This window comes from Varanus komodoensis, unplaced genomic scaffold, assembly GCF_004798865.1.
Source record: "Varanus komodoensis strain SLA01 unplaced genomic scaffold, ASM479886v1 scaffold15, whole genome shotgun sequence".
Taxonomy (NCBI): domain Eukaryota; kingdom Metazoa; phylum Chordata; class Lepidosauria; order Squamata; family Varanidae; genus Varanus; species Varanus komodoensis.
In genome coordinates, this window is record NW_025335440.1 from 22048118 (window position 1) to 22062625 (window position 14508).

Here is a 14508-nt window from a genome sequence, read left to right on the forward strand (position 1 = left end):
GCTACTGTGACTACTGGGTTGCTGCCTCTCTGTAGAAATCTACTGTTTTATGATCGGGAGATTGCAGGCCTACAATCTTTTTTTCAATAATAATAACCTCATCAAGCAGGTTTTATAGAATGCCTCACATGCTATAGCAAAAATGACATTTGGATTATTTATTTAGCATGGGCTGGATCCAGATTTAGTCAGGCTGACTCAATGGAACTTAAGTAACGTATGCTTTAATCAGGTCCCATTCACTGATATGGGTCTACTCTAACTATGACTAAATCTGGCTTCAATCCCCTGTGTCTAGGATGAACACCACAGAGAGGAGGTAAACATGTATGAAAGCATGTAGAGCACATTTGCAAAACTCAGCCAACTGTTTGTTTATTTTTACACCTCCCAATAGCCAAGGCTGTCCCGGAAGTTAACAATTTTTTTTTCAAATAAAATACAAACATAAGCACACACAGCAACTGCAACTGAATCAGCATAGAAGCACAGCAGTGGTACAAAATAACATGCAATATTAAAAATGAAGTTAAGAAGTGATGGCCTCCAAGTGAGAGTGTTTCATGCCATTCTTCTCCAGGGTTTACAGTGCTTCCTGCAGAAACACTCCATGGAAAAATGAGTTTGCGAGAACACTGAAAGAACTTTGCTAAATCAGACAAGAGGCCTATTATGCCCATCATTCCGTTCATGGTGGGAAGCGCACAAGCAGGGAATGAGCACAATAGCTCCCTTTTGATTATGTTCACCAGTAACTGATACGCAGAGAAGAGACAAACCATCTGATACTGGAAGTAACCTCCAACCTAATAGCCATTAAAAGCCTCATCCTCTATGGTCATTTCCCATGCTAGTCTAGCGCAAATCGTGTTCATTTCAACTGGTCTGTTCTAAGTAGGAGTAACATTGGATACAACCCCTTGAATTTATCTAATCCCCCTTTAAAGCCATCCAAGTTGGTGGCCATCACTAGATCTTGTGATAATAGCTTTTACAGTTTATGTGGTATGTGAAGCACTTCCTTTTGTCTCTCCTAAATCTCACACCATGCCGCTTCTTGGGTGGTGACACAGCTTCCAGTATTATGAAAGGAGAAGAAAAATATTTACTGCAACTAGGAAGCAGTCCCACAAATGCTGATTCACTAGGGAAGAAGGCCCTTGGACAGAATCCAGCCCATGCCTCTTCCTCCCTTGCATCATCATGATGAGGAAAAATCAACATTTTCATCAATAACAAGTTTCAAAGCAAGCAAGTGAGAGAGAGAGAGAGAGAGAGAGAGAGAGAGAGAGAGAGAGAGAGAGAGAATCTATCATCTGCATCGTAGTAGTGCAATATCAATCAATGGGGTAATAATACACTTCAAAGTGTTTGGTTAGCATTATTAATCTTCAGGTGTCTTAAGGGCTAATCATACATTTCACACAATAGTTTTGGTTTTACTGTTCAATAGCAGCCATGGGGAAGAGGAATCAGCCTTCCTCCCACTGTAAATGACAGCTTCTGATCACCCCTTCCCCCACAACCACCATATCCAATTTGTCCCTTGGAGAAACCTACTCTGTGGCAAGTTCCAAGGAGTTCAATGGGAATTTATAGAGAAATAAATATAAAATAGCAGCCTTTCAAAAAGTCTGCCCACAATCCTCACAAAGATAAAACATGGCTTAAGCAGAACTAGCTGACAAAAGGTACATTTTTTCCCAAGAAAATTCATGGAAATTTCTGATCCTTCTCATTGTTTCTCAGTTAACTTCTCCTCTCCAAAATACTAGATTATCATACATTTATTCAGAGTTAAAACAGAAATAATAGTTGTTGAAAATCATGGCTTCCTCTTGAAAGCTACCACAAGGTGAATGAGGAAATTGATAGAATCAGGGATAGATTACTTTTGATCCTCAGAGGGAGGAAAAAAATCAGCATTAAAAAGATAGCATTGTGAAGATGAGAATAATCCTGACTTGGATGTGCATGGAAGTAATGTCAAGATTGGATGCTCCTGTTGCCCTCCACAAGCTTCACACAACAAAGTAGTGACTGCGGCACATGCAACCAGCACCCAGAATCCCGTGTGCATGGCGCATCTCTGCCTTCTGAGGACTCACTGAGTTTGGTGTATAAGCAGCTGGATGCTCTGGGTGCATAACAGGGTAACTTCGTGCACATAACCAAGCCCTGCATCATCCACAAGGACCCGCAGCAATGTGGAAGCATCGTATGAAGAATCAAAGTATGGTGAAATAAATTGCTGCAGTTTATCTAAAATGAAGGAACAATGCGGAGAAACAAAGCAGGATGCCTTTATCTGCTCTTGCAGCAGTGTGCAATCCTCTAAGGCTGGCTGGGGAATGCTGGTAGTTTCTGGACTTTTTTGGACCTAAACATGCATAGGATTGTACCCCAAATCAGTCAAGCGCTTACATCCATATTTGCCCAGTCGCCCCCTGAGATCGGCGGGAGAGGCCCTTCTCCGGGAGCCCTCCGTGAGAGAAATTAGGAGGGTGGCTACTCGGAGAAGGGCTTTCTCAGCGGTGGCGCCTAAGTTATGGAATGCGCTCCCCAGAGAGGTCCGCCTGGCGCCGTCGTTATTTGTTTTTCGGCGCCAGGCTAAGACCTTTTTATTTAAGCAACATTTTAAATGCTAAATACAATTGAATTTTATCTGGCCAGGGCGGCTTATTTTATAATGTGTGTTTTAATTGAGATTATTTTATATGGATTTTAACTTGTTTTATCTATGTTGTAAGCCGCCCCGAGGCTTCGGCGAATGGGGCGGCATAAAAATGTTTTAATAAATAAATAAATAAATAAATAAATAAATAAATAAATAAATAAATAAGAAAATGCTTTACCTGTGTCAGCAAATCCATTTCCCCCAGTAAGTCACTGAACATCTGATCTATATCTTCACATGCTTCCTCCATCTGAAAAACAATATCAGACACAGAAGAGGCTATTACACGACAATACATACAAAGAACACAAAAAACTTTTCTATACTATAAAAGTTATGCTTTCTAGATTTTATATTTCTTTGAAAAACATATGTATCTTTCCACCTAAATGGAAATAAACTGTAAAAAGAATTTGAGGAACCTGATTCTTAAGAGTTACTGTGTCTCAAGAGGCCATCCTCCATGTGGGTTAGCAATCACCTCTTGATTCTGCAGCTCCTTTGCTCCTCCAAATTAATTTTCTCAGCCTCTTAATCAGATTTCAGCAAATCAATCACTAAAGCAAATTCATAACTTTCCCTTTAACCTTGCATGACATCACTGGTCTTTGGAAAAGTCTGATTCACAGAAGAACAACTGCCACATGAATAAACAATGTGCAGAAGACCTCTACACATTATTTCCACAGAGGAGTCAAGCTGCTTAACCATCAGTGATTCTTCCATTAGTCTGTCATGACAGAAAAGACTTTATCATGTTATCAGGACTTTCTTAAACACAAATGGTGGTAAGAAGGCAGAATGCTGAAAATTCCAACTAGCTGGACAAACGTAGCAATGATCTATTCATTATTTCTCATTATCTTGATTTCCACGACATTGCCATTTTTTTAGTACATTAAGGGAGCATGTGTGTTCTCATGCAGTCTTCCATCTGGGCCAGGAGTGGGTAATGTCAGGGGATCCAGGGGCCACTTTTAACCCGCTGCCCCAATGGGGCTGTATCACTGTTGCTGTGTTGCCAAGTAGGGGTGTGTGTGTGTGTGTGTGTGTGAGATTTGCCTTTGAATTTATCAGCAAGCCACTATGAAGGTGGGTGAAAAAGGTAATTTGTAGGTTGTTTTTATCTTGAACATGAGCAACATTTGACCTTTAAACTGGTCCCCCGTATCAATATATTGCAAGTTCTTCTGCGTAGTTGTGCTATTGTACAAAATCTCATGAACTTTGATAGAGTAGGTGGGTTGTGCCAGTAGTGTTCTAGAAGGTCATTTTGTCAACACTAAAAAGAAAGGATTAATTGGTTCAGTTCACTAGTTTTGCTGCTGCATAACCAAATGACAGATGCAAGCTTAGCTTTCTGACATCTCAGACCATGTTAGGCCTGTTCAGTTTACTGGTCAGATAATGAGAGCTGATGATCCTCCTAATCTTAGTTGTCAAATTGAGGTGGTGGTTGGTTCTTCCAGTACCTGCAGACCTATAGGCTGTCAGTACTGAAAACCAAAACCATGGATACAATTTTATTTATTTATTTATTTATTTAAAACATTTCTATGCTGCCCCCATCACAACAAAGCCTCGGGGCGGCTCACAACATTCATAAAAAATACAATTAATAATTTAAAAACTGGTACCATTTCAGCTATATATATTAAAATCTATAAATACAATAATAAATTAACAGTTAAAATAACTTTTAACACCCAGAACAAAAAAACAATTATTTTTTTTTCTAAATAAATAAATAAACAAGAAATGCAGGCTAGAAACCTAAGCCACACCTTCTTGGAGGTAGGCCCTTTTAAAATCAAAGGAGTTTCCAAATGAATGGACTGGAACTGGGCTGTCAGATTTTTCCAGGCAGCAAGAAAAATCTCCTCCTGCTTGATAAATAGAGCCACTGAGGATTCCAATTAATTTTTCCTGGTCAAAAGCCTTTTAACACATTGGCAATCATAAAGAAAAATTAGAGTTCCTCTCGTTTAACAGACAGAAGAATTGCCCATACTTGCCTGGAAAGCAATAGCCTTAGCCAGGAGCTTATTTATGATGTCCCTACACTGAGAAAGCATGCAAAACTCCTCACATCCCTCAAGTCTCGGATTTCCATAAATGCACAATGCTGGAGCAGTGGGTTACTGTCAGCAGACCACTCATCTGTGCAGATATGGTAATTGCCAGGGAGAAAAACACTCAGTAAGGCCCCCGAGGCATAGCTGAATAATATGCAATTCAAGCTGGTTAATATTTATGAGATAAATATGAGGTTATCAGTTAGGCAGCTTTATTTGAAGAGGCTGCTTTAACTAAACAAAGTTTTGCACCACTGCAGCTCAAAAAGCATCCTCCAGTTGCCCACTGGGGCCAAGTTGGAAGAACCATATCGGAATGCCCCAAATACCAGAAAATGCTGCATTGTCTCAAAGAGCCTCTGCAGTTCTTCCATCAGCACTTTCTCCTCTTTCTTCCCCAAGAAAACTCCTTGCATGGCAAAACCCTATGTGCCCTCCCGCCCCTTGAGATCTACGTGAGAGGCCCTCTTCTGGGACCCGTCCTTGAAAGAGATCAGGAGGGTGACTACCCAGAGGAGGGCCTTCTTTGCAGTGGCACCCCAGTTGTGGAACATGCTCCCCAGAAAGGTTCGCCTGTCGCCAATGCTTTTTTCCTTTCAGCATCAGGTGAAAACCTTTTTATTCTCCCAATATTTTAATTCTTAACCTGTTCTAATTGGTGGTTTTATATTTACATCGGGTGTTGTGCAACTGCTACTCATATTTCTATTTTTATTCTATTAATCTGTTGTAAACCATCCTGAGACAGCTGTGAAGGGATGGTATAGAAAAGTTTTAAATAAATACAGTCAGACAGACAGACATGTTCAGCAAATGCTGGCAGGCAAGAAACTTCTGCTTGTCTGCAACAGGGATGGGTTCAGATTCTTGATCCACACAATAGGACAGACAGTCTCCTTCCACTGGTTTTGTGTTCTTACCACCCCATCTGGTTTGCACATTGTAACAAGCCACAATTGAGCCATGCTTTCAAATTCTGAGTTGTTTGTTCCCAACAACCCACAGTTCTGGGTTTGGACATCCTGATAAACAACCCAAGGACAGAGCATCCGTGGGTTGTTTATCTCAGAGGAAGCTGGAATATGGGTGCATGTCAGCTTGTATGATTTGCACTGATCTTCTCAATGTTATAACAACATTAAGATAACAAAAGAGTTCACCGAGTCAATGCAGTGTCTTGGAGGTTCTGAATCATATTAACTCTCCTCCACTATCCCAAAGAAGCAAGAGCAGACATTTTGTTGTACAGATCAAAATTATTTTAGATTTCTTCCAGAAATGGGAATGTGGCACTTGCCGCAGACACACGTGACAGGGAAAAAGTCACCATGTTCTAACCTTAGCATACAGTAATAAAGAAGGGGTGCATTTAGGTAATCAAAATATAGCCTAATTGTTAATCCAGCCAAAGTTATTTTTTTTAATTTCTTGAATAGATGTCTATACTGCTGTCCACAATTTAAAAATATCTCAGAGCAGATAACAATCGGATCACTTAAGTACTGAATGTGTTAATATACATGTGAATATTATTATGAATGTTACATATTCCCTTTCCTATGCAAGATTATTAATAATAAAGATACGCTGAAGATATAATGTCTGGCACTCAAGTGTCAACTTCCAGCACACTAATTTATGATTTAGTAAGTGATATAGGAGAGAGCCTTGTTTCTTTTTCTTTTCAGCATTCACCGCATTGATTCTTATCAAATAAATAACAATTTAAAATCTCATCACCCAACAGATGTACCAGGAGCCACTGCAATTTCTGACACTCCAAAACTGATTAGCGTGAAATCAAATAAAAACATGCCCCTCGGGCAGGTTGGATTTATAGATATTTAGGCATTATTATTTATGTTAAATAGCTACATAAGCTCAGATGTGTATCTGTAATAGAGAAATTTGTTAATATGACATGTTGCCTGGTTGTCCTTGATTTTTTAAATGTGATATGAAAGCGTCCTGAAGTTGAATTTGCTATTGTTTTACAAGACTAACATTGCGAAGCATGTCCCTGTTCCATCAAAGACATGTAGACAAATCTACAAAGGAAAACTACGCTGTTCACAATTCTCATATTGAACAACTTGATGGAAGACGTGAAGGCAAATGCGTGTCTACAGGACAGGAATCTGGCCCTGCTGCACAGCAGGGACTGTGGGAAAAGGAAGACCTATGTTTTGAGGGTGGGGCGTGGGCCATGCATCTAGTCCTGTTCCAGCAAGAACCAGTGTGGACTGAAGCATCCTGAAGAGCTGGAAAAGCACCTTTGGACCCCAACATGGGCTCTTGGGATGTGGAAATACATTTGCCACTTATTACAGGCATGGGCTGTAAATCTACCCAGTGCCACTAATCCATTATGTGCTGGATGACTACTTCAAGTGCCCAATCCCAGTGGTGGCTCCAGGATCTGGAGGCCCTTGTGCAAGGTGCTGTCCGTGGGCTCTCTCCCACAGTGGCCCCACTTGCTTGTCTGCTAGGAGAAGCCCCAGAGGAGTCGCAGGCCATAGCATCTACTCCTCCTCCTCCTCACCACCGCCATTGTCTGGGCTGAAGTGAAAGGCAAGCAGGTGGCAACAGTGAATGGAGAAGCAGGTACAGAGTGCGCTTGCCAGTGGGCCACTGCCCTGCAGGTGCCTAACCACACCCAAGCTTGATGCTTGGTCCTTACCTAGGCACAATGCAGTGTCTGCTCTTCTCTCTCTCTCTCTCTCTCTCTCTCTTTTTTTTTTTTTTTGCAATTTATATCCTGCCTTTTTCCTACAAAGGGCTCAAGGCAGCTTACATCATCTCTCCTCCTCCATCTTATCCCCACAACAACAACCCTGTGAGGTGGGTTGGGCTGAGAGTCTGTGACTGGCCCAAAATCACCCAGTGGCTCCATGGCTGAGTGGGGACTCGAACCCAGATCCTCTGAGTCCCAGCCCCATGCTCTTAACCAGTACACCACACTGGTTCTCTTGTCTTCTCCCTTTCAGCCCCACTGAAATGGGGGTGAAAGGGAGGTCAAAACCTACTTCACGATCATGTCAAACCTTGTTCCTGACTGTACTGATCTTCAGTGGATCATTATTTCATTCATTTGAAGGAGATCAAACACTCAAAGTGCACCCCATACAATGAATGTGTACATGGTTTCTTCTCCTTGTTGGAGAACACATATAAAATGGCCCTATTACACCTCTAGAGGCTAGCCTGCAGAAGAGAGTTAATACTACAGGTACAATGAGCGATAGGGATATTGTAATCAAGGATTCATTTTTATAAGTGGCTCCATTTTATAATCAGCTCCTCTGTCAGCTCCATTGGCTTCCCATTGAAGTCTGGGCTCAATTCAAGGTGCTGGTTATTACCTCTAAAGCTCTTAAAGGCTTGGGACCAGGATACCTAAAGGGACGCCTTCTTCCCTATTTGCCCTCCTGCCCCGAGATCGGCAGCAGAAGGCCCTCCTCCGGGAACCCTCTGTGAAAGATATTAGGAGACAGAGTACCCGGAGGAGGGCCTTCTCTGCGGTGGCGCCCCGCCTATGGAATGCACTCCCCAGAGAGGTCCGCCTGGTGCCGTCATTATATGTTTTTTGGCGCCAGGTTAAGACCATTTTATTTAATCAATATTTTAATAAGTTTTAATATTGAATTTTATCATCATATTTTAACTGCAGCCAGAGTGAGTCATTAATTAATTAATATTATGTTAGATATTTGTATTTTATTTGTGTAAGCCGCCCTGAGGCTCTTGCAAAGGACGGCATACAAATATCTTAAATAAATAAATAAATAAATAAATAGTTTTCTTTCATTTAGCAGCACTAAGAGAGGTGGGATTGTCTACTTATGCAAACTCTTCAACTGCTTAAACTTCTGGCAACTTAAAGAAAAACCTAAGAAACTTAGGAGGAAATCTTAATTTCATGAAATACATGAAAAAATCTAAATGGACAATTTTGCACATTGTAATAAAAGAACTGTGTAGCTGCCAGTTTAGGATGCATTACTAGTGACTGAGGAAGAGAGGAGAAATGTACGAATTCTGAGTCCAAGGATATAGGGAAAGAAAAACAATGAATTTATTGTTAATGTCTCTAAAAGAGTTTTATCACATTATCAGTTTTCTTTTAACAATAAGGCAGAATACCTTAGAACTCTGGCTTATGGGAAAAGAGAAAACGTGAGGACTGTTCCTGATTGGCTCTCCCTGCCAGTGGGAGTGACTAAGCAAAACAGGGACTCTCTTAGCTTATCATTATGTGCAAACCTGTGTGCTAAAACTACAGAAAATGAACAGAAAATGTATCCATTTTCAGAAAGATGCATTTATATATTTATTTCAGAAAGGGAAACCCTCACCCAAATCATCCTTTAAGGAATTTTTGCAATTTTGCAAAGTATGCAAATATTTTGCAAATATAGCAAGTGGATTTTAAGTGTACAAGTCAGTAATAGACTTCATTCGCTCCATCAGCAGAAAATTATGGTTAGTCTCCTCTGTCCCTTGATTAATGAGTATTTGATCAGTCTGTGGAAAGAATAAATTGCTGCACAGAGGACCACTCTTATCTGTGAACGCAAATTGCAAAGAGATCCAACCAATTTATTTTGTTAGCCTTTAGCAGAGACTGCTTACATGTTTTTATGATTTTCTTTGAGCTGACAGACAGGGGCGCTTGCACTCTCCTAGCCCCCATTCCCTGAAGCACATCATACATGGTACATCCAAAGTTATGCCTTTCAGCTAAAAGCTGTGTGAAGAAAAGCTGAAAATTCTGTTTATTTTGTAGCATTTCTATTCTGTGAGTTACCTGAATGTGTTTGGAATGTAACCATGTAAGTCAGAAGCCTAGCTTTACTGCTATGAATTAGGCGTAAGATAATTGTGCCTCTCTTGGTTGCAGCTGTTATGGAGCAATGTGAAAATTACTGGGAGAAGTAGCTGCCTTTGCTCCTATGGGTACCAGGCAGATAGTAAAATACCAAATGGATCGGTGGACCAATTTGATTGGCAGCTCTGTCTCCCACCTCTCCTTAGCTGCTGGATGCACTCTTGACTACACTTGCATGGTGCCAGAGCACGCATTCTCTCACTGCCCTGTTCAGTAATTAGGGATCACAGGCAAGTCTTATTCTTGGCACATGTGACTTAATGTTTTAATTCATGAATGCAGTCTGTCCCATTCCTACATTAATCTACAATTCAAATGCAAAATTATTATCTAAACCCATATTGTGGAATACTTTCTCACAAGTATTTCTAAATACATTTTTTCTCAGTAAGTAAATACATTTTTTCTCTAAACAAATGTCTTGATATGAACTGTGGCCTTTTGTGAGGCAAGGACTGCCACCAAAATTCATAGAAATGCAAACTGTACAAGAAAAGTGTGTTCTTATATGCACATTAGTTTGGGATCAAATAATGTCATATCTCAAGAACATAAAAAGAGTGTGATGGATCAGACTGAGGCATTGTGTTCACACCACGGCCAGCTAGCTGCCACAAGAAGCACATTCTTCAAGGATCTCTAATGGAGATGCACTGGATGCCAAAATGGAAAAAGAGTCAGACCTGGGCTGAATCCTTGGAGGCAAAATGAACTTCTGGAGTGTGCTGAGCAATCCCAGCATTTGAACAGAACATCATCAACACAATCAAAGTCAGGAATATGCAAGCACAGCTTTCTCTGAGTGTTGCTGGTAAAAGAGCATTATGTAAGCGCAAGCCCATACAAGACAAAAACTGGAGTGGGCTTAAAGGAAAGCAAGCTTAATGCCCTCAAGTAGAATTCCTCTGAGCCCAATTCCAGCTCTAAAAGAAGGAAACTAAGAGCTCCCCCAAAGGAAAATCTACCTTAGAATGTAAAAGGCCCCAAAAGTAATGGGTGGAGGGGAATTTTGCCTCAGGAAGTATGCTGTCTCAAGCAGTAATCTTTACCCAGCTCTGCCCTATAAGGTAGACAGGGAAGGCACATCTCAGTTTAAAGTGCTGCGAGGGGAAACCCATGCAAAGTCCAATCTCAGTGCAGACAGGGTCTTTCTGAACAGATTTGCTTTCAGCTGAAATTGAAATGTAAGCATGCATCCCCTTCCACACTGGGATGTGCACCTGAATGTATCTCTTCATGATTCTTCCGCTGAATGCAAGCACTATGCACTCACTGCATTTATGGTGCACCTTCTCCATTCAGGTACACATCCAGTTTGCCCAGTTTCGTCTCCCCTTGCAGGTTAAAGAAACCCATTAAGCTAGCAAAACACATCCTTGACCCAATTCAATCAGCAGCAAATCCCTTCCACAAATGGCTGTTTCTGTGGCCTAAGAAGAATGAGCTTTCTTTTTCCTTCCCAAGAGACCCTGCAAGACCACGAACAAAAATCTGGCAAAGTTCTCATAGGTACACACACATTCGTGTTACCTAGATAATGCTCCTTAACAGACACTTAACAAATTCACATAAATATATATAGAGAAACTCGTGTTGAATACAGAATCCCTTGCCCCAACTCTTCTTTATTTGTACATGTCACCTGTGCTGAGGAGTTACTGTTATTGCTGTTGTTATATGCCAACTTATGGCAGCCCTATGGGTGAAAGCCCTCCAGAATGTCCTATTTATGACAGTCCTACTCAACTCTTGCAAATTCAAGGTTGTGACTCTGTTTATGGAGTCAAGCCGTCTCATATTAGGTCTTCCTTCTCCTCTTCTGCCTATGACTTTGCCTAGCATGATGGTCTTCTCCAGGGAGTTTTGCCTTCTCATGATGTGCCTGAAGTAAGACAGCCTCAGTTTTGTCGTTTGCTTCTAGGAAGAGCTCTGGCTTGATTTGATCTAGTTCGCACTTATTCGTCTTTCGGTTAGTCCAGGGTATTTGCAAAGCTCTTCTCCAGCACCATGTTTCAAAAGTATCAATTTTCTTCCTGTCAGCTTTCTTCACTGTCCAGCTTCGACATTCATACATGGTGATCAGGAATATAATAATATAGTGGCTTTGGTCTCAACTGAAATGTTCTTACATTTGATCTTTTCTAGTTCCTCCATTGCTGCCATAAATACATAGTTATTTGTAGATACGTTATGTGTGAACTGTTTATTTCCTTATTCTGTGGCTGTACTTCTCTCTTAATAGGAACAGCCAGAATAATCAAATTATGCATTACCTTGACATGTCACTCACACAACATTATAATATTTTGTGGCAAATACGTAAATGCTGAAATATGGGGTATTTGCACTGAAATTTTGCCATACTGGTACATTCTAACAACAATATGGAATGTAATCTAATTCAGAGCAGGGCAGAACTGGAATTGCAAACTATTTCTATAGTCAGACATGTCAATGATGTGATAGCCACAAACACTGTTTAACATTTCTGTCCTTGATCACCTGTTGAACTGAGAAGTAGAAGGATTGCAGGAAAGAGCACTTTAATGTAATCAGTGACACACTGCTGAATTAACAGGGTGATCAACAGAGCAGTACAAGTAAAAAAGGACCCTTCTTGTAGGACCCACATCCCCTTTTTATACAGTTCAGAAATGCTGCAGGCTGAAAGCAGAGCTGTGTGTCCACCACCCTCATTCTAACACCGAGGTCTTCACAGGCCATTGCAGCAAATCTTTTGCTATTTAAATTGTATAGAAGAAACTTGCAGCCTATGCATTGGTTATCCTCAGATGTTATAACTATTTAAAGAGATGCTACTTATGTCTAACCTACTTGAAACTTTCGTTTACCTCTTTGTCTGTGTATTAAGGCAAGGTGGATGCAGATTAGGAGTTGCTCTTTCAGGATACAAAGAAACTTCCTTTCATTTGCTACTTCCAGGGTTTGCTCTTAGCTTGCAAACAAAAAAGATACCAGATTCTTGTGCCAAGGTGTTTATCTGTTCTTTGAAGTAAAAGTTCACATAGCAGTTGTTTAACCATTACAAAGTGAAGTCTTTCTCTCTCTGATTGGTAGACAAGTTCCTCCCACACCCCTCGTGTGGCTTTCTGGATCAACGGTTAATTCTCATCAGTTCTCTGAGCACACAGTCTCCTCCCTCAACCACGCAAACTGGTTTGCCTCCACTGAGAAATGAGTATCTATCTTGAAATGCAGCCATTTTCTCCCTAAAATTGGCAGAAGGGCAGAGGGAGGAGAGACAATCCAGAATGGGGTGATGAGCCCCTGTTAAAATACAGTCCTGAGGCACTGGGGCATGAACAGAGTACATTCTCGACACAGCAATCTGTAGGCCTGGGTGAAATTAGTGGCACCCAAGAATTATCACTTGGAGGCTGATTTACCATAAACAGAGCCAACTGTACTGTTATGCATGTAGTTTCAGATCATATAAAGCTGCCAACATCAGGCCTGATTCTCACAGTAATTTTTACAGACTTCTTTACAGACTCATGCTTGGCTACCCATGTGCTGAAAGTTGCATCATGCTACACAAACTGGAAGAATTTGGATAACCTCACAGTGATTTTCACCATCCCAGCACTTTTTAGAGCTGCCACAATCATGAAAACCATGCTAGAGTATGCAGTATTTTTTGTGGCGTTGGTTCCAGCTTCAATCCCTAGTACCTCCAGTTAAATAGAATTTGGCAGCAGATGACGAGGGGGAAAATCTGAGAACCTGGAAAGCTGTGGCTAGTTGGAACAATGGTATGAGTCAATATTATTTATTTATTTATTTATTTATACACGCATTTATAGGCTACCTATAACTGCCGAGGTCTTCCTAGGTGGCTTAGAATATCTATTTATTTATTTATTTATTTGGAATTTTTGTATGCCGTCCCATTCACGTAAGCCTCGGGACGGCTTCCAACATCATAAAAAAACATTTATTCAGACAAGAACATATAAAATCTGGATTCATCCTGGCTAAAAGATTTTAAAACCAATAAATAATATTAATAATTATTAAAATATTGTTTAAATAAAAAGGTCTTGGCCTGGCGACGAAAAACATATAACGACGGTGCCAGGCGGACCTCTCTGGGGAGCGCATTCCATAAGTGCATTATATTCCATAATATAAGGCAGTTCACATGACAGGTCTTCCTTGTGATGGCATGTCCAAAGAGCATGCATGGGAAAAAACCCAGCTAAAGATGATGAAATGTACCCCCACTTAGATAACGCATAGGGGCCTCAATGCCTGACAGTTGCTCGCCTCTGAAAGCCCCTAGAAGTGAAGTGATTATTCGGGCATACAGAAATGGAACTTCTTCCTTTTTTGCTCCAGGATAATATTCACCACTGACTAATCTGGAAATATACAGCAGAGCTCTAAGTGAGGCTACAAGTGTCACAGCTTTTCATTCTAAATCCAAGACAAGCTGTGCCTAAATTAAGCTGTATGTGAAACTGCTGTGCTTCGGAAATACAGATTTTAAAGAAAAAAAAATACCAAGATGTTAATACGCCAGGCACACAATTTTACAAATGTATGGTTCAGTAGAACAATGTCTCAGAAATGAGCAAGCATCTTAAATATATGCAGTGCTGAGAGCATGGTTGAGGTGAGGGTGAATCTTCCAACTAGAAACTCCCTTTAACAGCCCATCACATACTGAAGTAAAACTGACTATAAGTCAAGTCAGCTCTTCACTCACTTGCTCTTTCAGACACGGACAGATTTTGCTGCTTGCCTTTCAGTATAAAAAAGGGACACTCCCAGGCTCCTGCCATACAAACTCTAATGCAGGGACAGTATTCTAAATTCAGCTCTGTAGCTCACAGGTTTTCAAGGCC

General features: G+C 40.8%; 1 protein-coding gene across 2 annotated transcripts in view; it reads right to left on the reverse strand.

Annotated features, from left to right (window-relative positions):
- The window catches only part of LOC123020694 (amyloid beta precursor protein binding family B member 1 interacting protein), a 37684-nt gene that overhangs the window by 21113 nt on the left and 2063 nt on the right, over positions 1-14508 (reverse strand). The window contains exons 1-2 of one of the 2 annotated variants that reach the window (XM_044424757.1): positions 12493-12797; positions 2856-2927 (exon numbers count right to left, since the gene is read on the reverse strand). In XM_044424757.1, the coding sequence (XP_044280692.1) occupies positions 2856-2927 (72 nt within the window). In that variant the 5' untranslated portion in view covers positions 12493-12797. Of the gene's footprint in view, positions 1-2855; positions 2928-12492; positions 12798-14508 lie in introns of those variants that run through there. The other variant, XM_044424756.1, reaches the window with a different exon arrangement.